This window comes from Stegostoma tigrinum, chromosome 6 (assembly GCF_030684315.1).
Source record: "Stegostoma tigrinum isolate sSteTig4 chromosome 6, sSteTig4.hap1, whole genome shotgun sequence".
NCBI classification, from domain to species: Eukaryota; Metazoa; Chordata; class Chondrichthyes; order Orectolobiformes; family Stegostomatidae; genus Stegostoma; species Stegostoma tigrinum.
Window position 1 is genome coordinate 89,730,583 of NC_081359.1, and position 25,560 is coordinate 89,756,142.

Here is a 25,560-nt window from a genome sequence, read left to right on the forward strand (position 1 = left end):
TGTTCCGATGCTATTTCTTCTTTAGATGGATATTTTTATGTTCACTTTTCTTCTCCCTAGTTCATCTAAAGGCACTGAATTATGTTTCCATAAGTGCTAACTGTCCTGCTGCTTATTAAAATGTTCACTCTGAATGTACTGATGGTTGCATTGGGCATTGCTTCTAGCCCCGATCCTATTGTTACCTGACATTCAGATCAAAATAACTCCACAGAAGCCCATTGCCAAGTCACCCTTCATTCACACATGGAGAGTCCTTGACACTGATTCAGCTCTCTCAGAGCTAGCTCTCAGAGTCACCAGAAACTCTGACAGTCCTGTTAATACCTGTCAGCCAGGGCTCCCTGGTTAGACCAGATTAACAGCCCCAGTTAGAGAACTCATATTCTATGCAGCCCACCTGTCTGACATTGTTACCGTCACTATACAGATATTTACACTTTCCAGATCTAATTGGAACAAAAATAAGCCATTGAGCCCCTCGAGCCTGTTCCAACATTCAGTGAGATCATGGCCGATCTGTGGCATAGCTCCACATACCTGCCTTTTGCCTGTATCCTTTATTTAATGATAAGTTATCTAACTCATATGTAAAGTTAACAACTGATCCTGCATCTAATACCATTTGTGGAAGAGAGTTCCAAACCTCTACCACTCTTTGTGTGTAGAAGTACTGGCTGGTCTGTCCCTAATTCTGTCTGTACTTGTGTGCTAGATTACTCAATGGAAATAATTTAACTTTTATCCACCCTGTCTTTTTCTGTTAACACATTGAAGACTTTGATCAAGATTACCTCTTAATTTTCTAAGTTCTAGAGAAAACAGGTGTAATTTGCATTCTGTCCTCATAACATGACTGCTGCAGGTATCATTCTTGTAAAGCTATGTCATACTCCCTCCAAGGCCAATACAGAAAACTTGCCATTAATTGGCTCCTGTGGGACCAGGAATGTGATGGTTGGTCAAATATTTTGGATAGTCAAGAGATACGCATAACCGCAATAAATCCTGATCAAGCGAAGCTTTGAAAAATCAGCATTCCTCAAAAAGTCTTTGTAAAATGATCAACACAGCTCCTAAAATCAAGGTAAAGACATTCAGTAAGAAATAGAAACATTTTGCAGTGTGTATACATTTCACTGTTATAGTTTATTTACAGTACGAATACTGGGATGTTGTGGTTGATTGCAATATTTGAGGGATATAATTCTGCTGGGATTTTAAGAGTGCCAGTTGGTAAGGTGGTGGTTAAAACAATGTTTGCTGTGTACCTTTAAAGAGTGTGGTGCCCATACCTGCTCAAAGGGGAGTTTGACCGACCCTCGCTACATAGCCATCAGGATTAGAACCAATGCTTCTGACCATTTGTACAGTGCACCTGAAGTCTTTTAGTACCCCATTGGAGATCAGGAAACTAATTTGAAAGAATGTGACTGCTCAGTATTTTTTAACACCTAATGCAGAGCTGTAAAATTTGGAAATATTGTGAAGTGAATTTTGATTACCCAAATCCTTCACTTGCTTTTAGTTAAACTTGGTGAAAGTTCTCGCTATTGAAAATTGAATTGTTTACACAGCTGCTAAGGAGAAAGAGATGTAATCACAAACCTTTACTTTTGTGAAAAGAATACAAAATAAATGCAGATACTGAGAAGCAAAAAATCACTAATATTGTGCTGCAAACTGTTTTAAAATAAAAATAAATTCAATTCAAAGTGACTCCCAGCCAACATTCTAGGAACGTTTTCACAGTCACTTTCAATTTGCCTTGCTTCTTGAATTATGTACCCACAGGAATACTAAAATATTGCAGCTGACATTCTTCTAGAGATGATTGTAAATGATATGTAGAAAGGAAGGAAGCGTAGATTTCAGCAGGATCAGCTTGAAGATCAACACAAGGACTGACTACGGTGCCCAGTTGGTGTCATTAGAACTCCAAAGGTATAAAGTTAAGAGCAAAATAAAATTACATTCCACATAGCCAGTTTCCTATTTTTTCTGCAATGGTTACAATAGCGGTGGCTATATCAAACCACTCATTCTCATGTTACTTGAGGAGAACTTGGAGAATTCGGAATCCTGGGCTGGATTGTTATTTTGGAAGTGGGGGAATCTCCTGATGTTCTGATCCTGCTTCCTGACTGACAGACTCTACCTTTGCTACTTTCAGAGAATCAGAGATGGACTGGAGTTGTGGTTCCTGGACCCAGAGGCAGGTCTGTGATGAAAATTGAGTTGAGCCAATGCCTAGGCATCCAGATTAAAGGGTCTATTTGCTGGGCCTTTGGCTCAGCTCTGCAGATGAGTGCCAAGCCCCTCATTCTCACATCATGCCCCCTCCCCACTCCCGTCATGCACACTATAACCCTCCTCTCAGTATCGATTATAAACAGAATTATTAGCACTAAGTAGAAGCCTAAGAAGAACCTTACAGAGGTTTATAAATTCATGAGAGGCCTGGATAAGGTGAATGGCCAAGGTCTCTATCCCAGGGTAGGGGAGTCCAAAACTACAGGGCATATATTTAAGGTGAGAAGGGAAAGATTAAATGGGACCTGAGGGTCAGCTTTTTCACTTAGAAGGTGGTGTATGCATGGAATGGGTTGCCAGAGGAAGTGGCAGAGGTAACATTTAAAGGGCATCTGGATGGGTGTATGAACAGGAAAGAATTAGAGGGATGTGGGATATCTGGTTGGCACAGATGAGTTAGAGTCAAGGGTATGTTTCCAAGCTATCTAAGCCTATGACTCTTTGTCTCTTTAAGCGCATAAACCTGTCAAAATAAATAAATATTACTTAAAAGTCCAATTTTAAAAATCCCCCTACCAACTTATAATTGATGAAATAACCAAGCTCATATTCTTCTTGACAGCTGTTTTAACAAACCCAGCTGAGTACAATCCATTTGTGAATATGGAACTCTATCAAGCTTCCAAAACAGAGTTCCATTGAACAACTATGTCAACAAACCCACATTAGGACATGTGAAATTGACTTGCCTCTCGTGTTTCCCAACTATAAACGATATTTCCCATTTAGCCCCCTCCCCACTACCATGGTTCATGACACTTCTGTGCATCACGTGGCCCACCAAAAGTGGCCTGATTCCACGAAAATTGTGAAAGTTTGAAATGCTTACATCCACAATGGTGCTGACAATGTTGGGACAGCTGCATGCATTCTCCCTGCATGATGCCTTTATTGCACTTTGCTGAAAATTATTAGCACCAGGAAGGGAAGTGCCAGGAGTCAGGTTCCAAACACGAATTTTAAAGCCTGCCAGTGCAATTTGGGCCTGCATTAGAACAGGAAAGTCTAATCTCAGGTAATGGTAGTGGTGGGTGTGAAGAGTGGATCAGAGATAATGGGAACTGCAGATGCTGGAGAATCCAAGATAGTGAAGAGTGGATAGCTGTTTCCACCATTTTATACCAAAGGGATAGAGCAAACTTGAAATAATGTGAGTCCTGTCAGTCAAAGCAGCAGATTAAATGCTTTTGATAATCTTAGCTCTGAATTGCTGCTGACTAGGAGTTACATGGCAGTCCATCTCAATGAAAATCTCAATGCCTGTAATTGAAATAAAGATTCTTTGAGGTCTTAACAGCATTCTGCTGCAATGTCTGTTTTTATCTGTGCTCTGCTTCTAGGAATGTCTTAATCCAAAACAAATAGGTAACATTTTCTGAGCTGCGTCATGCCGTTACACGATTTTGTTGAAAAATAGGAACAACAACACTGGAAATATGCATTATCATATACATTGTTGACTTGTGGTTTGCTTGAGGGTAGGTGAAAGTCAATATTAGGTTAAAAAAAAATAAAGTTGCTGGAAAAGCTCAGCAGGTTGGGCAGCATCTGTGGAGGAGAAAACAGAGTTAACGTTTCGGGTCCGGTGTCCCTTCCTCAGAACTGATGGTGGCTGGGAAAACGGGTATATGCAGAAAATAGGGAGGTGGGTGGGGTAGGAAGTAAACGATAGCATAGAGCCCAAAGAGAGAGAAAGACAGTTGGACAGACCGAGGAGTTGATAATGATCTGGCTGGGAGGATGAATCTTTGTTAATGGGGGCTATTACTGACTAACAATAGCGGGTGTGTAATGGCAGGCTATGTGGTAATAAGGCCCGCTGTGTGCGGTAGGCGACTGGGACATGGGAGAGCTTAGGCCCTAAAATTTTAGAACTTGATATTGAATCCAGAGTGCTGTAATGTGCCCAAGCAGAAAATGAGGTGTTGTTCTTCCAGCTTGCGTTGGGCTTCTCTGGAACACTGCAGCAGCAGTAAATTTTAGGTAATCAGTCAGAAGGGAATCCAACCAGTGGCCATCAGTCTTTATTGGAAAAGTGGTTTCAAGTAAAGAATAGAGGAATAGTGGATGATTTCTCCAAGCTAATCACTGATATGCCCACCTTTCAAAAGCAGCACAAATTTCTCATGATAACTGAGGTAGAAAGACAAATGACAAGCTAGAGTCTCATTAAAAAATTGCATTAAACTATAATTTCTACTTAAGACTGAGAAAATCTGCAAAGTGTAACTTTTAACCTTATTTCGTATGTTTTATGCTATACTTTAATTACGACGATGTTAAACTTTTAACTTTGTTCTTTCTTTCTACCTTTTTCTAAAGATTCTGAACTTGGGTATTTTTACCTGAGATGGTGCCTTGTGGGGTGACATTATACATTTTTCACTGTACTCCTGTACTGTTTGTACTTGAGTACGTGTGACAATCAAATCAAAATCAAATCAGGTCCTGGCTGAGCACCAGCATAGGCTCATTATTGAACAGAGGAAGGCATTCTGCCTATTGAGTCCTTGTCAGTTCGCTGTGGAGAAATCCAGCCTGTCCCATTCTTATTAGTAATTCTTGTGCCTTAGCCTGAAATTAAAAAGTAGAGTGCATTAGAAATGCCCCAAGAAATGGAACTCTGTTGAGATTCTGAAGCAATCTATTCCTTTTCTGGGTCACTTGGAAGCTAGTCAAATGGAAAACCCAAGGTTTAGTGGAGCATGAAGTGATTTAATAGGTGATTTAGGGACTTTTTAAGCCTGCAATCCTTAGTTCTCTTCAGGCATGTTTTCCATTCTGTGCCTGCACCTCAGAGGAGGTGGATACACTGTGGAAATTCACCACTGAGTAAAACTGATGTGATGGGAGCAGTTAGATGGTGAAATTAGCATGTGGCCACAGTGAAAGTTTGAGCTGACTGATGCAGTTGCTTCAGGTTAATTTCACTTATTATGGACAGTAACATTTTGCCACTTTAAAACTCAAGGAGCTGAAACATTAATAAAAACAGAAAGTGCTCGAGAATATCACCAGGCCTGGCAATCTGTGAAGAGGCAAATAGAGTTAACGCTTTGAGTCCAATATGGCTTTTCTTTAGAACCCTGAAATATCAACTCTGTTTCTCTTTCTGGCAGAGCTGCTCAGTATTTCCAGAGTTTTCTGTCCTTATTTCATATTTGCAACATCTATAGTGTTTTACATTTGTCCTAAATATAAGATAGTGATTAATAAATCCAACAGGCATTCAAGAAGCACTTCTTTATCCAGAGACTGGCAGGATTATGGATCTTGCTTCCAGGAATAATTGAGGCGATTGGTATTGACACATCTAAAGGAGAACATGGAAACAGACATGAGTGTGAAAGGAATAGAATGTTAGGTTGATGAACTCGGTGAAGAAGGGTGGGAGACAGATATTGAGCGGTCAGTGTGAGTCGTTTGTTTCTATGCTATAAATAAAATGTATTTCTAATATGTAAGATATGTGTTGCTGTTCAGACACATTTTCCATGGCCTATGAAGTTATGGCGTCGTGTGCCCAGCCCGTTTCTTTACTTGAGCACTGCATTGTTTTTCTGCACAAAAGTATAGTAATGCATTTACAATCAATGTATTTGGGAGGCATTCATTCAACACACTATTAAATTCCTAGCCTAAATTATAATGTGGGACAAACCATTAGCGCATCTCTAATTTCTTTTAAATTTCAAAACTAAGTAAATCCATAATTGCCTCCTCAAATAAGAACAGAAAATGTCAGCCATTCAGTGAATATAAAAAGGAAAGATGGGTTCAGACAAACTGGCGGTGTCACCTTCCCTAGATCTGAGGTTGGAAGCATTTTGGTTCATTTGGAAGATGGAACTGGAGGAGAAAGCAAAAGAATGAATAGGATAGCAGGGTGGTTGTGTTCATGGATCTGCAGTCTGATGGAAAGATTGAAATGACCTTCAATGAAAGGATACAAAGCTATTGTTTGAAAACAAATGGGCAGAGATTTTACAACTCTAGTTCGGTGGAAATGAAAGTCAGAAGGAATGTGTGTAAAATTGTGGTTGAAACATCAGCAAGCAAATGGCAAAATGTTTCCCAGTGGGAAGAGTGAAGCCTTACTTCCCACATAAAAGGTATTTCCCAAAACCTTACTTCCTTTGTTCGCTAAACTACTGGGAGGCAAAAGTGGGTTTTCGTCCATCCACCTGTCTGTTTTTCTGTATCCACTTAAAAATCTGACCTACCACCAAGAATGATTTCTAAGCTCTAGAAACATGTTCAAATACTATGGTAATATTAAGCTTTTAGTCTTTATTGCAGTTTGAAGAGCAGTCACTGAATATATCTCAGACAATTAATGGAATGGCCTCGATAATTATTGAATCAAACGAGATATGTTTTCTTCTGAAAGTGTTTGGGCTTATGTGTGGATTGACAAGATTTTAGCCAAAATATTTATTTTTGGCCAGTCATCATACAGAATCTGCTGCAACATTTCAAAAATAAACAGTTTAGTCTTCAGATAAAGATAGTTGAAAGTAAAGAGACCTTTTTTTTTGTTTTGTGTGAACTGTTGGGGATGTTTAATCTTGGATCAGATCAACTGTTGTTTCAATCATTTCATCCCTGTAGCTGGCCTCCAAACACCACAATGAATGGAGTTCAGACACAGAGCATTAAACTCACTTGACATGAAGTCCTTGACAGTTAATGTTGTATTATAAATAAAGCAGCAGTTATTGGCTTTATCTTTGTCAACAACAGCTACCAGTTTCTAACTTTGGTCCTAAGTGATATCATTCCAGATGATTTTGTTTGAGTCAGTAAGGTTCCTTATTTCTGTAAACGTGTTGGTAGTAGGGTAGCTGTATGATTGTTTAATATGAATGAAGCTCATTCAGGCTGGAAACAGATATAATAGCCGTTTACCTTGTGCTTTTTGTTAGAGTTAGCATTACATTAAAAATCCACAGCTCTTTGGGTGGCCATAGAAATATCCAGCATCTGATCAAGCATGCAAAAATGTAAATATCTGTTTGTGTAACAGCTACATTTTGTTTAAAGACTGTAAATTTTATTCGAGTTTATTTTAATAAGTTGAAAGCATCATAATTCTTTCACTGAAATGCCTATGCCAAAGAAAACATTGCACTATCTCTCTTGTTTCAGAATAGATTTGACAACTGTTCAAATAGTGTTGCCAATTTTTAAAGACATCATTCCTGTCACTTAGATAAAAGAGGGTATTAGTGTATGACAGTGAACTGCTGGTATGGGTAGACACGGGCTATAATGCATCTTGCTCCTTTGATCTTGCTTTTGACACTAATAGGCACTTTGTTCTACTTTACAGTGCCTGCAGCCCTGTAAAGAGTCTTGGGACTTACAGGAGGTTCTCTGCCAAAGCAAGTGTGAGGTAAGGTCCATCCTTGGGGGATTTATTTTGGCTATTATTGACTTTGAAGATAAATCAAATTGTTGGTTCACTATGTGAGTTACTGAATTTAAACGCCAGTGGTAAAAGCAAGAGGGATATGAAATCACAATCCAAAATGGAAAAACAGGACAATAGGTTTCGTCCCTTGGGACCAATTTTTTTTACATGTAGCTACAAGTGCATTAATTATAGAATTTCTCCTGTCTTGCAGTTTACCACATGAATGATTGGTTTTGCAGGAGTTTCAACATGTAAACTGTACTGATTATAACAAGGACAGCCAGCTGGACCTCATAGAATATGAGTTCCCTGATGGGGCCTGTTATGCTGGTCCAATCAGGAAGCTTTGGCTGACACATAAAAAGGGGGTGTCAGGGACCCTGACACTCCAGCACTGACTCTGAATGAGGTGGTACTTAAGTCAAGGACTGTGTGTAAATAAAGGGTGACCAGGTGATGGATGCCAGCCTGTGCGGAATAATTTGATAAGCAACAAAACAAAGTATTTTCATTAAATGCATCTTTCTTTGTATTTAATTTCCAGTCTCTCTTTCCAAAGAAACACTATGAGTGCCTGACCAGCTGTGAGTTTCTCAAATCAATCCAGTCTGTGAAACAAGGTGACTGCCCAGCTCCAGAGAAGGCCAGTGGCTTTGCTGCTGCCTGTGTTGAAAGCTGTGAGGTAGATAATGAGTGCTCAGGACTGAAGAAATGCTGTTCCAATGGCTGTGGCCATACGTGTCAAATACCACGGAACCTGTTCAGAGGTATACACCAGCTTTGCTTGTTGAAAAATTCTAACTGAAATATTAAAATGTTTGCCCCATATATCAAATGTTTCCCACTAATATTGCAGGTTGTGAGGATTATAGTCGAACAGCTTTAAAGACCCTGCTGTAATCATGTCTTTCCAAAGTTTCTATCATTTACAAAGCACATTTGACATTGTAAAGTGTCTCAAAGTCTATTATAGAACAAGAAACAAAACTTGATATCAACAAAAAGAACTCATTAAGACATTGATCCGTAAGGCAAGAGAATGAGCATTATTTGTCTGGGTTCTGATATCTCAAATCTTTTGATTTCACTGTCCACATCCCCTTAGCTCCAATCTTTTCTCCTCCTCTTTACGTTGCCTTGCACTATTAATGTGTCTTACTCTGCTAGATAGAAAAGTGACTTGTTACGAGTGGTCTGTTTTAGTCTCTTGTGCAATTTACATGAATAAGAGTCATTTGGGTTGAGCCCTACCATCTGCCTTTGCTCATAGGAACACAGGAACTGTACTAGGCAAACTGTCCTTAAAGTCCATTCAGTGGCATCATGACTAATCTGTGACCTAACTTCATTTGCCCAGTTTTCTCCCATATCTCCTAATATGAACAAAAATGTTCAATCACATTAAAAAGCAACTATTAATCTAGAACGAAAAACTATTTGCAGAATAAGATATCACCCTTTTCATTTAAGAATTGTTTCCTAACTTCACTCCAAAAGCCTGTCTTTAAGTTGTGGACCATATCATATCTCTTAGGGTTGAAAGAGTGGCCGATGGACAAAGACCTAACTCCGTTTCCTAGAGGCATCCCCACAGGGAAATTCAGCTCCCTCCTCTGCAAACGGTGGAAATGATTTCATTGTATTTATTGTATCAGTTCCTTATAATAACTTGGAACCTTCAATCAAATCATCACTTAACCTTCTAAAGAGAGTTACAACATACCTGAAGCTAACAACTCAACATCGTGTGGTATTTATAGGCACAAACCTACAGCCTATTGACCTTTGATGCAAGGCAGGTTCATCTCCCTGGGAGTAAGCCACATTATATTCAAGGCTGATATCACTATCAATGAATGCTTACTTAAGTATAACCAAGAACTCACAAAAGCTTACTGGCAAATATTCAGCTTGGAGAATGGGGTTGAGAAACATATCAGCCTTGATCAAATAGCGGAACAGAGCCAATGGGCTGAATGGCCTAATTTTGCACCTATATCTTATGGTCATATGAGTGTACTTGTGTGTATTAATGACTCACGCACCAGCCTGCGGAGGTAACAGAAAAACAATGATAATGATGTGTTGAACTCATGTTTTAAAATCACTTTATAGGTTTTATTCTGTACTGTTGCACTTAAGTAAGAAGCCATGCTTAAAGAGATAACGAAATGTAGATAGGGAACACCATGATAGTCCTGATTCTCTGATCCATGCCCTGTATGAATATGGCTCTCTGCTGAGATTGAGGCACCTAAGAGCTCGCCCTGGTGTTTTTAAGGAACTTTGCCTTTCAACTTGCGAGAGTTCAGGTCATTTTTTTCAGTTGCAGAGCAATCCAGCCATCAATGCAGACTTTAATAATGTGGAACAATAGAGGTCTATGTTGTGATTAGGATGGAAAGCAAAGCTTAGGAATTTAGTAAAATACTTTGGGGAATTAGACAGCTTTGGCTCAGTCTCCATTAGGACACTTGAAAATATGATCTGATATATTACTTAGTACTAGTTATCAAGGCTGAACAATCCGTGTATTAATCAGAAGGAATTTTAAAAATTCCAACTTCAAAACAATTAGATTATCAAACAGTAGGCTTCCTTGATGGCTACTTGTACTTAAAGTGATGAGAGGAGACATATAGATTACGAAAAGTCGTTGTTTGGACTCTGTAATGTTCAGGAAGGTAGCAAGAAAGACACAACAGTTGACTCCAGAACAAGCTTCCAGTTTGAAATCTCAATTTAATAACCTCTGTTGAAAGTTAAGATTCAGAGACATTGGAGAGTGCCATTAAAAAGGGAAATGGATATTTGCACTCTGTATTTTTTACAATTTAGAATTTAGTGTTAAACATGTTGGACTGGATTTGACGTCCAATGACCAGATGTCATGAGTGGGTGTGGAAATGGGTGCACTTTCCCGGTTCACGGCAAAGAGGGCTGACGGAGATTGGGAGCTTGGTTAGACAGGGGTATGGGAACTGTGAGGTTGCCTGAAGCTCTGGGGGAGTAGGGGCTTTGATCAAAACAGTGGACTCACACTTCCCTCTTTTACTCTTGAAGCTCGAGCAGAGTAGCTTGTCAGATTTCTGAACCATTGCCGGTTTCTGCTCACTGCCTGATAATTTATGGTCAGGGCAGAATGGGGTGTCGATTGCTTCATGGGCTTGGAAGATCATTCACATAAAATGACCCCGCCCCACGTAAAATTGCTGGAGGTGGCTGAGAGGTGGCATGGTGCCTCTGGCAGCTCATGTGCCCGACAGTACACAAACCCACTTCCAGTGTGGGGGAATAGGCACGCTTTAAAATTCTGTACCACACGGGTGAAGGTCACAGTCACACTATTAAATAAAAAAAGTGGAGGTTTTTCAATTCATTCAGAATATTTATCGCATATTTGGAAGACCTAATTGCAGACAGTAATTATTTCAGTTACTTCAAGGACATTTGTGTCTGTATGAGAGCTATGTAGACATGATGGAATAGAAAAGTTGTTCACAGTGGAAATGGTCGTATTAAAATATAACCATTTATTAATTTTCAGTAATACCTTATGTAGATTAAAATAGTATTAATTTATTTACCAAATCAATTTTGAAAATTAGCCTTGTGAGGTAAAATCCTTTCGGGGATTGGTCCATGGTTGGTAAATATACCCTTCACAACTAATCTAAAGGAATGCAAGAGCCTGAAAACACAAACAATGTTCAAGGTTTGATTCTGGCACTCATTTAGCTTGAACCTCCTGTTGTATTGGCTCATTCAAGTCAAAAAATACTCAATTGATTGTGAAGCACTTTTGTGACATGATGAGATCATTGAAAAGGCTAAACACATGATCATTGTGAAGAACCTAACCTCAGAGAGAGGGCATGATGTGGAAGATTAAAAGAATAAAAGAAATTCTAAAGTAGGTGGGAATCTTGGGAAGTTTAGCAAATTGAAGAGGGAATATGGCAGAGGCAGCCAAACAGTTGGATTCTGGCTTAAATTACCATGAGGTCCTCTAATTAATATGAAAGAAATATTGAAATTTCTCAGGATGCCTAAAAGTGCTTCACAAATCAATTAATTTGAAATGCAATCATTGTCACTACATTAATGGATAATGCAGCCTTCTTGTGTGAAGCCATGGTTTTACAAACAATGTGGCATGAATGATCATCGAATCTGTTTTCTTCAGATGTTGTCTGAGGTAACACAGTTGGCTACAGTTCAGGGACAGTCCCTTTCCTACTTTGAAAAATACACAAGATCTTGTTATCATAAACCTGAATACGCAGATAAGTGAATCTGTTCAATTATATTTCTGCATACAGCTGCGTAGTGCTTTTATGAGCAGTGTTGCATTGCTTTTATTTTCAAAGTTGTTTACAAATGTGGGGTCTCGCCCTTCTCTTATTTCAGACCCTCCATTCAACAGCATTTAAAACCAATAAAAGTGCTTCAAAATAATGCTGCCTGCAAGAGTGCTTTCACAGCTTCTACCGGTATTAGTTTTCTGCAGTGTAACTGCTAGCTTGTAACTCCTTGTTGCTGCCAGGGATTGAATAGTACAATAGTACATCAGAACTTCAGCCTTGTAACCTTAAACTACTATATCTGAGACTTTCTAAAACTACTAAGACATGCTAGATTTCAATATATAAAAATGATATCAGATGAAATGTTAATAAATCATCCATCAGAATTTCCTATGGTCAGAATTTTGAGAAATTACTTTTGCACTTTTTTTTGCTTCATTTGTGGGAGAAAACTGGGTGAAGAGCCTGGTGGAGCTGTAAAGTTACAAAGTGTTGACACCGACAAAGTATTTTTAAAAAGCTGAACTTGTTCATAGAGTTAGTCTGATTAATGCAGTATTTGTTTGAGTAAGATTTTCCTAAGTGTTTTAAAACACCCCAGAAAGTCAGTGTTATTTTACTTGGGTGCCTTATATTCGATAATTAGAATTGCTGTGCGCCAATTGATGAAGTACGTCACGTTTTAGATGGGATGTGTTACCCTGCAGCCGAGAGAGGTTTGTACTCCTGTGAGAACTTGAGGTGATGTTGTCTGAAACCGCACTGATGGGATTAAAATGGTACCAGGATGTTCCCCACGTCATTAGAAACATTTTTATGATGAAACCAGGAAGATGTTGTTTCCTTCTTAATCAACACTCAGTGTGTCTTGGAAATAAACTAAGATGATGAGTAAAATCCTTTAAAAAAGAAATGGAGCAACACAATGTTATAGAAGATTTGGCACTTCACAATTCCCTTATCAAAATCACTGTCTTTGCACATTTGAATCATCCAGATTGATATTGGCTGATGCTTTAGCTGTTAAAAATATTTTGCACATTGCCAAGAACACCTGATGACCTTGGTTATGGCAGAACGCAAGACGACATGTCAAGCAAAATTGAAATGATTATTTCTATAACTTCTCATGTTATTCCCATGCTTAAATCATTCAATGCCTTAAACAAAAAGCAACTTTCGAATTTACAATTTACATGTCTGCTATGTTTGTTGCAAACAAGGAAATGCTTTTTTTATTGCAGTGTCTTGATCAATTTTCATTGAACTTGCTTCCATTTCCCAGTGCCCTGTTAATTCAGTAAGTTCCATAATTTCTACTCAAGTCAAATTCTACCCCCTAACATTTTAACTATCTCTTCATCACCTGTCTCTGCTGATAATCGTTGTAACTCTTTTTTATGCCTGACCACTTGTACAGAATTAATATTAGTCCTAAGTGCCTCTTAATTAACTATGTAAGAATAGCTTGCAATGAACTGCATCAGTAATATCCGGTTTGACTCTCAAAAAGGTACAGTGCCCAGTTGTATTAAAATAGCTGATGGATAAGATTGAAGAGTTGGAAGCCAATTTAGAATCATATGTGCTATTTCTAAGAGTTCACACTGTTCTGGCTTAAGACAGGGCTTTGCAAATTTTGTACTTTCATGAGTAATCTCAGCTGTAGCAATGCAGATTGCAAGTTTGTAAGTTTGAAGATATAGGTCTCATGTCGTGTAATCTTGCTGCTTCAGATTAATGCAGAGAGTGGGGTGATTTCAGGATCACGGATGAGTAATGGGCCTTACAGTTCAACATTCTGGAATCTCAGATAATTCAGAATGATGAATGGAGATTGTGATTGTGTGTGTAGGATGTGAAGCCTTCACAGTGGCTACTTACAGATTATGCCATGGTGACTTGGTGCAGATACTTCTGAAGAATATGTAATTGACTCAGAGAAGGCCCTTAGCCCAACTGCATTGAGAAAATCTATTATAGGAACCATCAGCAATTTTCTCACCAGGAACAAAAGAATTAACTTCATCCTCAATTACCTATTCCTGTCATCACAAGCTTCTGCTTATGGCTCACCTCAAGCTGCCAATTTTCCCCATTCCAGCAGTGAATGCTTGTCAGTTACAGGCCTCATTGACTTCCTGCTGTGCACTCAAGTTCTTCGAAGCTGCTAGGCTCCATATGTTAGGAACAGGTGGATGCCATTCAGCCCGTCAAACCTGCTCAGCCGTTCCATTAGATGATGACTGATCATCTACCAGAAGGGCACTTTTCCATGCTACCCCATATCCCTGATGCCATTAGCATCTGGAAATCTGTCAGTTGTGTCCGCTCTAATTATTATCAGCAAATAGTCATTAGAGATGCCTCCCTAAACACTTCAATTTCCTTCCTGTCGGGAAGGTTGCCATTAAAACTCACAATCTATTCAAGAAACAAAGATTCCAATTTTTTTTAGAAACTTACCATTACTAACACCTTTCTCCTGCAGAATTCTGAGGTGCATGCCATATGGTGGTAATGCATTCTGTATGTTTTATTGAAACATCCATGGGATGAGGGTTTCACTTCAAGGTCTGCATTTATTGCCTTTGTTAAGTTGTGGTGAGCTACCTTCTTGAACTGCTGCAGAACACATGCTTTACGTTGACCCACAATGTCCTTAGGGAGGGAAATCCAGGACTTTGACTCAATGACACTAAAGGAATAACGATCTGTTTCCAAGATGGTGAGTGGCTTGGAGAAGAACTTGCAGGTGATGGTGTTCCCCTGTATCTGCTGCTGTTGCCCTTCTAGATGGAAGTGTTTGTGGCTTTGGAAGATGCCTTCTGAGAAATTTCTGGAGTGCATCTTGCAGATAGTTCACACTGCTGCTACTGAACGTTGGTAGTGGAGGGAGTGATTTTTATGAATTTGGTGCCAATCAAGTGACTGCTTTGTTTTGAATGGTGTCAAGCTTCTTGTGTGTTGTTGGAGCTGCACTGATCCAAATAAGTGGGGAGAATTCTATTGCACTCTTGACTTGTACCTCATAGATGGTGGACAGGGAAGTCAGGAGTTGCGTTTCTTCCTCTAGGTTGCTAGCCTCTAATGTGCTCTTGCAGTCATAGTATTTCAGCTTCTGGGCAATGTTAATCCCCAAGATGTTGAGAGTGATTCAGTGATGGAAATGCCATTGATTGTCCAGGGGCAATGGTTAGATCCTCTCTTATTGAACGTGGCCATTACCTGACACTTCTGTTGCATAAATATTACATCCCATTTGTCAGGCTGATCTTGCATTTGGTCCAGGTGATGATGCATTTGGACATAGACTGCTTCACTATCTGAGGAGTCAGGAACATTTTGCAATCTCAGTGAGCATCTCCACCTCTGAGCTTATTATGAAGAAAGGTCACTGATGAAGCATTTAAGATGATTGGACCCCAGAAATTACCCTGAGGGACTCCCGTGAAAATATCCCAGAATTGAGTTGATTAATCTGCAATCACCACAACCATCTTCATTTGTGCTCAGTATGACTCCAACCAGCAGAAGAGTTTCTTCCCTGATTCTTATTGACTTCAGGTTTGCTAGAGGTCCTTGATGTCACACTCAGTCAAATGCAACCTTTGTATCAAGGGCTGATCCTCTCCCCTCACCTTTTGAATTCGGTTCTTTTATCCATGCGTGAACCAAGGCCATAATGAGGTCAAGAGCTGAGTGGCCCTGAGGGAACCCAAACCGAGAGCCAGTGAGCAGGTTATTGCTCAGCAGGTGCTGCTTGATAGTACTATTGAGGAAACCATCCAACATTTTGCTGATGATTGAGAGTAGATTGATAGTAAAATGGTTGGTCAAATTGCATTTATCCTGCTTTTAGCACATAGAGCACAATAGGCCAATGAGTTGATGTAACTTTTATAGATATTATGGATTGGCTAGGCTAGGATGCAGCTTGTTCTGGAGCTTGTTTCTTCAGTTGAGAGGCCAGAATATTGCCAGAGCCCATAGGCTTCACAGTATCCAATGCCTTCAGCTGTGACTTTGTATCACATGGAATGAATCAAATTGTCTGAAGACTGGCATTTGTGAATCTGAGGACATCTTGATGCGGCAGTATCGGAGCACCCAGTTGGCACCTCTGGCTGGAGATTGTTGCAAATGCTTCAGCCTCACATTTTGCACAAACGTGCGGCGTTTCCCCATCATTGAAGCTGAATATATTTGGGGAACGTACTTCTCCAATGAGTTGTTAAGTTGTTCACCATCATTCACATTGGGATATGGCAGAACCGAAGAGCTTAGATCTGATCTGTTGGCTGTGGAATTATTTAACACTGCCTATCACTTTCTGTTTACACTGTTTGTTACGTAAGTTTTGGAGTTTTCCTAGGTTGACACCTCATTTTTAGGGATGGCTGATGCTGTTCCTGGTACACTCTCCTGAACTCTTCAATGAAACATGGTGAATCACTGAGTTTGATGGTATTTGTAGATTGGGGGATAGCCAGGCCATGAAGTTGCAGATTGTGTTTAAGTACAATTTTGTTGCTGCTGCCTTACAGCACCTAATGGATGCCCAGTCTTGAGTTAAGAATGTAAGAATATAAGAACTAGAAGCAGGAATAGACCATCTGGCCCCTCGAGCCTGCCCCGCCATTTAATAAGACCATAGCTGATCTTTGAGACTCAGCTCCACTTACCGGCCCGCTCACCATAACCCTCAATTCCTTTACTGTTCAAAAATTTATCTAGCCTTGCCTTAGAAACATTCTGTGAGGTAGCTTCAACCACTTCACTAGTCTTAGTTTCACCTGCTAGTGGAAACAACCTCCCTGCCCCCACTTTATTTGTTCTCTTCATAATCTTACATGTTTCTATAAGATCTCCCCTCATTCTTCTGAATTCCAATGAGTATAATCCCAGCCTACTCAGTCTCTCCTCATAATCCAACCTCTCAACATTGGAACCAACTGAGTGAATCTCCTCTGCACCCCCTCCAGTGCTAGTATATCTCCTTTCAAATAAGGTGACCAAAACTCCAGGTGTGGCCTCACCAGGACCCTATACAGCTGCAGCATAGCGTCCCTGTTTTTAAACTCCATCCCTCTAGCAATGACAGACAAAATTCCATTTGCCTTTTTAATTACCTGCTGCACCTGCAATCCTACTTTTAGTGATTCATGCACAAGGACACCCAAGTCCCTCTGCACAGCAGCATGCTGCAGTTTTTTACCATTTAAAACATAGCCCATTTTGCTGTTATTCCCACCAAAATGGATGACCTCATACTTATCAACATTGTACTCCATCTGCCAGACCTTTGCCCACTTACTTAGACTATCTAGATCCCTCTGCAGCCTTTCAGTGTCTTCTGCACACTTTGCTCTACCACTCACCTTAGTGTCATCTGCAAATTTTGACACAGCACACTTAGTCCCCAACTCCAAATCATCAGTGTAAATTGTAAACAATTGCGGTCCCAACACTGATCCCTGAGGATCACCACTAGCCACTGACTGCCAACTAGAAAAACACCCATATACCCCTACTCTTTGCTTTCTACTGGTCAACCAATCCTTTGTCTATGCCAATACATTACCTGTAATGCCATGCAACTTTATCTTATGTTGCAGCCTTTGGTGTGGCACCTTGTCAAATGCCTTCTGGAAATCCAGATACACCACATCTACAGGTTCCCCATGTCTACAATGCAAGTTATGTCCTGAAAGAATTCCACCAAATTAGTTAAGCATGACCTTCCCTTCATGAACCCATGCTGGGTGTTAAGTATTTACAAAATCAATTCTGTTTAACACAGGCATAGTAACCCACAATACAATGGAGGGTTTTCACAATGTGAAGACAGGATTTTGTCTCTGTTAGGACTGTGCTGGTTACTCCTACTGCTACTGTAATGGACAGAAGCCTCTGTGAAGGGTAGATTGGTAAGGTAATTTTGTTTTCCTTTTTGATTTCCTCACCAGCTATGATAGACCCAATCTAGCAGTTGTGTCCTTTAGGAATTGACCAGCTTGGTAGGAGTGCTGATGAGTCGCTCTTGGGGGTAGGCTATGAAGTCTCCTACTCGGAATAATTCTGCACCCTTTACCAATCTCAGTTCTTACTCCAAGTTGTGCTCAATATGGAACAGTTCTGATTCATTAGCTTGAAGTTGATGGGGTGTTTTTGGGTTGGTGGAGCATATGGAACTCAACAAGAGGTTTCCTCGTCAATGTTTGATCTGATGCTGTTTGACTTCATCGGAGCCAGAGTCAATTTTGAGTACTCCCAAGGTCCCTCTGACACGATACTGCTGTGTCTTCACCTCTGCCGGGTCCAATCTGCTGGTGGTGTCTGGGACGTTATCTGTGAGATATGATGCTGTGATGTCAAACTATTGCTTGACTAGTCTGTGAGACAGATGTTCCTTTCTTGACACTAGACCCAGAAGTTAATAAGGGGATCCTTGCAGGTGTTAGCAGGGCTGTGTTCGTTGCTTTCTCTTCTGCTATCAAGGTCAATGCTGACTATTCCATCTGATTTTGTTCAGTTGAAGCTTTTTAGTAATTTGATACAATCTGAGTAGTGGGGTAGGCCATTACAGAGGGCAGTTAAGAATCATTCACATTGCTGTGGATCTGGGGTCACAAGTCGACCAGATTGGATGAGAACACCAGATTTCCAGATGGACGTTAGTGAACCCAGTGGAGTTTCTTTATGACAATTGAGAATAATTTCATTTGACTTTTACTTTGTTTGATTTGTTTGTTATTAATTCAAATTCCAAAATGTTCCATGGTGGGATTCAAACATAGATACTCAAAACATTTCCTGGGCCTTTGGTTTATTTGTCCAGCAGCCATGTGGTTTGCTAAGACCTCCCCATTAGCTCTTCTAATGCAGTTTGCTCTTAAACATGTAACTTTTTGAGATTGTTCAACTTGCTCCTGTGGCCTGTGGAAGCAGAGGAAAACATTCATTCAGCATTTCTGTTGTAGTAGTTCATAAAGGTGTTTGCCCTTGTGTTGCCCCATCTTAGATGTAGACTGGTGCACTTCAAACTATATACCCAATTGTCTATCTCTAATGGGAAGAGATTCAAATCGACCTTAAAGCACAATGGTTAATTATCCACTAACTTACCTACCATTCCAGTACAAGTTGCTTCTCTTCATCCTGTTTTTAACTGTTGTTGCCAGTCGTTAGGGTACTATTGTCAATTGATCTTCCAAGCCAGTTGGAATCAGCCAACTTCTATGTGGGAATGCAAGCTTTGACAGTGTGGTTTGTGTGGTTTGGTAGGGCACTGGATGGTGTTTTTAACCACAGGCTCAACAGGCGAGTTACAGTGATTTAAGTTTACTTATGACGTAACTGCAAAGAACAAAGAATCACAGTTAGGTTCCAGAATCTAGCCCTGGGATTCAATTGGAATTTACACTTGCTGAAATACACAGTCACTGAAATAGGCAATGGTCTGCGCTCTGAGTATTTCTAAAGAACACCTGGCCACAATTAAACACAGAGAGCTGTTACTTCGAGTAAATGAAGTAAATAAATTCTAATTTAAAAAAGACAGAAGTGCCATATTTTCACAAGCAAATTGCAGTTAAACTTGAAGGCTATGATTCAGTTTGACAGGAAGGGTAACATGATTAAAAAATCACCTTCAGACAGTTATCTTGCTTGAAGTGCAGTTTATAATTGTAAGTGAACTGAATGCTAATGTCCGTCACAAATCATAAAAAAGTCAGTCGAAAATCAGATCTCCTCTTGTAAATGTTTTAACCTCACCTCTAAGCTGCTTGCAGTTTGATACGTATTCTGGTGAAATATTGTACAATTATATTCTTTAAAAGTTCTTATAGTATTGTAACTTCAGTATATGTGGTATAACTTTAATGCATAGCTTGACGTTCTCTATAAGAGTGCAAATTTTAAAATCTGCTCTTGGGAGATATTGGGAACTGAATAGCTTTGGCAAACTGAGCATTTAACACTGACCCTAATTGTCTTTGAAGAAGTGGTTTTGAGCCATGAACCATTAAATAGTTAACAATGCCATTTCAGAGGGCAATTTAGAGTCAAACACATTGCTTTTAGTCCAGAGACACTCCTAGCCCAGTCTGCGTGAGGATAGTAGATTTCCTCTCCTGAAGGGCATTAGTGAATTGAATGAGTTTTTACAACCAAATAATAAGCAGAAATACTGTCAATGTTGGAAATCTGAAATAAAAGCAGAACATGGTGAAAACATTCAGCAGGTGTGGCAGTAGTGTGGAAATAAAAATGGAATTAATATTTTGTGTCAATGGCCTTACATCAGAACAACCTTTACAACAAATTGGTAGTTCCATGATCATATTTAAAAAAAACAGCCTTTTATTTCATATCTATTGAACTTACTTTCTCTTCGGTTCTGTTTGAGTTCAATTTTCTGGAGTAATATCCTGGGTCTCTGGATTACTAGTCCAGTAACATTTGTACGTCACTGCCACATTCATTTGAGTTTACCGTGGCAACTGGAGTGAAATTATTTTGTGTATTTTCTTTATTTGTTCATAGGGTATCTCTGTTGCTGGCTAGTTTGACAATTGACAGTGTTCACATGGTCTCCATGAGGCTAACTATTAATTCAGACTTTTATTGACTTCAAATTTCACCACCTGTTGTGGTGGGATTCAAATCCTTATCCCCTGAGCGTTAGCCTGGAGTTCTGGATTACTAGTAAAATGTCATTACCTCTGCACCACCACTCCTCACTCATACAGCTTAGTTTAGACTAAATTAGTATGGTGTTGCTGACTCTTCCAAAAATTCATCCTCATACTGGAAATGCTAACATAATTCAATGCCCAGACTGTGGGCTCATTGTTTCTTTAACTTGTTCAGAACTTATTGATTGAAGACAAACCTAAAAACAGTATCACACTTATCTTTCATTTCACATCTTGTGAAGGATCTCCACTGTAAGCTGGTGAGGCAGTGGAAAGAATCATTGGCAGAGGATTAGAATAGATGAAAAGGAAATTCACCTCTTTCAGGCCACACAATATTATAAACACAAGTGCTATTTTATTGGTGTACTGGTAATGGAGATGGAAATGAGTAACATGAGAAGACATGGGTGAACTGTTGTATCTTTTTCAACCACACAATAATATCACCCACAGCTATAAATAATAGGTCGGAGAATGTATTCAAATTTTCCAACATTCTGCAGCAGCGGAACATACACACAGGCTGAGTGGTTATCATTTGCTGCCTCACTGTGCCAGGGACTCAGGTTTGATTCCAGCCTTGGGTGACTCTCTGTGTGGAGTTTGCACATTCTCCCTGCGTCTGCGTGGGTTTCCTCCTACTCTCGAGGGACGTGCAGGTTAAGTGCATTGGCCATGCTGAACTGCCCACAGTGTCCAGGGATGTGCAGGCTAGGTTGATTTAGCCTTGGGAAATGTTGGACTACAGGGATACAGCGGGGGTGTGGGTCCAGGTGATGCTGTTCAGTGCGAACTCTATGGACCGAATTGCCTGTTTCCATGCTGTAGGGATTCTAGGATTCTATGAATTGACTGCAACCTTGTGATCTTTTCACAGCAGTCATCCTTAAGTCATTGATGGTGAGTTGCAGAAAGTGATCAAAACACCCATATTTTAAGGACATTATAGTTGCCCATTTATTTTCTTAGAAATTATTCCAGGATGGGGTTATTAACTTCAGTAGAGAATTATGGCCTTGTTGTGCAGTTCTCCATCGGCTCCAACTATATGTTTACAATGTGACATGTGAGAGGACAGGATCATCATTCAGAATGACATTTAGTGCACTGAAAGCTTTCTAGAGACTGTGAGAAAAATGACATTGGGTGAGATTTTCTGAGGAGAGCAATCTCTAACCTTTTTTGTGAAGGGAGAGTGGTCCACATTTCTGACAGGTCATCATGATCGGCGCTCCTTCACAAAGGCAGAGTGGTACTTGCATTCTGACAGTTCTCTCATGGTGCAGAGCAATTGGGGGAAGACAAACTGCAAACCCCTTTAGTCAGCTGCCATTATCTGAAATGTAAACGTCCAAAATCAAAGACAACCTCTTTGATAGCAGTAGATAAAAGGTAAATGCATTAGTGTGAGCTCAGGTGCCAAGTAAGTATGGTGTAAACTGGGTAGTGGCAGTGTGCCAGATGAGTGGGATGCCAAGTGGTGGTTAGGGGTAGGAGGTTAGATCGTATGGTGTCAGGTGTCTAGGATATCACGTAGGTAGTGGTAGGTTGCCAAATGGGTAGGGGTAAAGTGCCAGAGGGTAGGATACCATGGGTGTGGATAGGTTGCCAGAGGGCGAAAAGGGAGATAGATCCACCAAGGAACGAAGGAGAGCATTAGGTCTAGTGGTGTGGTGGGGGTGTTGGGTTCCTGGGGTGTCAGTTCAGGGTCTGGGACATGTAAGTGATCTCAGAGGTATAGTCGAAGATGTGCATGATAAGTATGGCATCCATTGAAAAGCTGGTCAGGAGTTAGGCTATGTATTTCATTGTCTAATTTTTCTTAAGTAACTATGCACTTAATTGCATCAGAACCCTCCATATTCTCTGATTTAAATGAAAACTTTTGGAGGGTTGAATGTGTTGAGGAATTGCCCAATGGAAAATCCAATTTCCCAGACAATTCATTTGATGTCTGCTACAATGTGGATTTCACGACGGAATACCGGCTGTCTGGTTGTTGGAAAATCTAGGCTAAAATAATTGAAAAAGCATATCCATTTTTCTGGAAGATGCATAATGACCTGCCATGCTCAGCGAGAAGAAAAAAATGCCCAAGATGTAGCTTGAGGAAGAGGAGAACAATGGTAGTGCATGTTCAACTGTTGCTGCTTGAAAGTAAAATTTCACCCAACAGTAGACCTAACACTTGCTGCTCGGTTCCTGAGGTAACAGAGAACTGTTGTATACTCCCAATGTTCTGTGGTATTCTTCAGGTCATGGTTCACTATGATTCTTGAAGTATGAAGTGACTCACGGTGGCAATGTTGTACCTTTTTGCCCAGCAGCATCCTATCCTCCCTCTGTAGGTCTCCTGTGTGAGAAAAAAATTACCTTTTGCTTCCTTATCTGTGTATCCGTGGGCTGGATGAGCTTCATACAGTGATCACACTGTGTAAGACTTTCCTATCTGAATCCTAGGTACTCTTCTTTCAGTTCTATCACCAGCGCTTTCTTTCATTTGGGACTTTTTCTGTAAATGCCCTGTATATTTATTATCTTCCAACCTTCAAAAGTCTCTCAATCCTGACCTCTTTCAACATACTGTTGCTCAATTCTTCCAAAGTTTGGCCACACTTTTATATAACCATATAACTTAGAATATTTGCACCTAGAACATTAGAGGTGCTATACAAATACACATTGCTATTCTGTTTAACTACTAAAGTAATATCCTTGTGATATGTTTCTACTGACTTAGTCAATTATGTTTTCACTACGTGCTCTGACAGATCAGAGTTTCTTAGAGTATAGTTGGGAACTTGTGTAGAGATATTTAAGAAGAAAAAGCAAAGATTTTGGCTGGTATTTAATTCACTACATGGTTCTTGAGCCTTGTCAATCTGAGAAAATGTTGCATGAGAAGCTCAGCTACAAATATTATTAATATAATATTAATAATATAATATTAATATTAAAATATTTAAAAAAGTCAGCATTTCTCTGGTGTCTTTTTAAAATTTCATCTTTTGAAAAAATGTTATGTGTAGTCTTTTATTTGTCTTTCATTCTATACAAACGTAAATGTCTTCTGCATTACTATCTGTATTCTTTAACTGCTATGATGATAGTCCCCAATGGTGCCCTCTGATACAGGTGTCCCACTGAAGCCCAGAAAGGAACTAAGTTTTGTGGAGTTGCCAACTGGAAATCTGGAGATCAAATGGTCATCAAAGTTCAACATTTCTGTTGAGCCAGTTATCTACGTAGTACAGCGAAGATGGAACTATGGCATCCACCCGAGTGAAGATGATGCATCTCACTGGCAAACGGTAGCACAGGTCAGTGATACTCATGAACCAGATTAATATTACACTCAAATAATAATCATTGCTTGAAAATTTCAGTGAAGGCAGAGGTGCATGGATTCTTGACTGTCAATGGAGTTAAAGGCCATTGGGGTAAGAGAGAAAGTGGAGATTGACCATGAGATAAGTGAATGATAGGACAGGCTAGAGGGGTCGATGGGCCTACTCCTGCTCCTAATTTTTAATTTTCGTAGCACAAAGTTATTTGGGGAAGCAAATACCAGATTTCTCCCACACTTCATGTGTAAAAATTCTTTTTGACTCTGCTCCTTATTGGTTTTAATTGTATTTTGAGATTATGTTTTCTTGTTATGGATTCCTCCACCACAGTAAATAGTTTCCCTATATCTACCCCTAATAAATCCCAAAAGCAATTAAAATACCGCATTTAGGTCATGCATCGACCACCTGAACTCAAGGGGATATAGGCCAAGTTCAGATAACCGAATCTCATGATATGTTCTTAAACTCTAGCAAATCATTCCAGTCAAGCTGCACTGTAACTCTTATGTGTCAGCTGTGGTTAGTAGCACACTTGCCTCTCGGTCATGTGGTGTTGTGAAAGGTCCACGTCCCAGTCCAGGGCCTAGGTACAACATATCTCAGCTGGAGATTTTGTCATGGAGGCACATAAAATGGGAGACTGATGCACCCCCACCAACCATAACCATCAACATCAAGCTCTTAACCTTAAAAAGGGTGGGGCAGGAAAAGTGGCTGTGAAATTAGCAGCCCGTTCACCATATGTAAATAAATAATTAAAAGAAACTAAAAGCACAATCAACCCAATATTACTGTGCCCAACTATAACATACATGTTCAATGACGGAATGGAAGATGGAGTGCTATGTGACTTCCCTGGGTTAGGGGATCCGTGGAAACTTCATCCTGGAGCAAGTTGCAATACCAGCAGCAGCTACCACAATTGGATTGGCTGACAGCTCCTGCAAGTGGGATTTCTTGCCACTGAGGGGCAGAAGTCCCACTAGCCACTAAGTTAGCTCACCCCCGGCAAGTTATAGATGCAGGACAGGCTGTGGTTCTGTCTCTAATAGTTGGCTGTAGGCTTGTCGGACGGGAGGTGAGTGGGACTCGGTGTTTGGTGTGGTGGAGTGTGGGTCAACCCAGATAACTTGCTACCAAGATGGATAACTCGAGTCGGGGAATTTTCAAAGACAGTTACGAATGGGCAGTAAATGCTGGCCTTGCCAGTGACGTTTTGTGATAGAGTAAGGGAATAAAGAATTTCTAACTCGCTGGACCTGCCTCAGTAGAAAGGAGCTCAAATGGAATGTTTTCACCCAACAAAGCGGGTGTGAATGGAAGTGTAGGAAGTAGGAGGTGACATGGATGGCGTGGGTAAGCTGATGAATAATCTACCTTAGTTCTCTAGGACTTTATTATGATTGTATTGTAACATTATTTGCCTTCCGGACCTCATCGAAAATTGCTAAAAGCACTTGTCGCTGCTA

The 25,560-nt window shown here is 40.1% G+C and overlaps 1 protein-coding gene across 4 annotated transcripts in view; it reads left to right on the forward strand.

Annotated features, from left to right (window-relative positions):
* The window catches only part of LOC125453648 (anosmin-1), a 209,486-nt gene that overhangs the window by 144,070 nt on the left and 39,856 nt on the right, over nucleotides 1–25,560 (forward strand). For all 4 annotated transcript variants that reach the window (XM_048533481.2, XM_048533483.1, XM_048533480.2 and 1 more), the window contains 3 exons: nucleotides 7,646–7,708; nucleotides 8,274–8,496; nucleotides 23,877–24,061. In XM_048533481.2, the coding sequence (XP_048389438.2) occupies nucleotides 7,646–7,708; nucleotides 8,274–8,496; nucleotides 23,877–24,061 (471 nt within the window). The remainder of the gene's footprint in view (nucleotides 1–7,645; nucleotides 7,709–8,273; nucleotides 8,497–23,876; nucleotides 24,062–25,560) is intronic.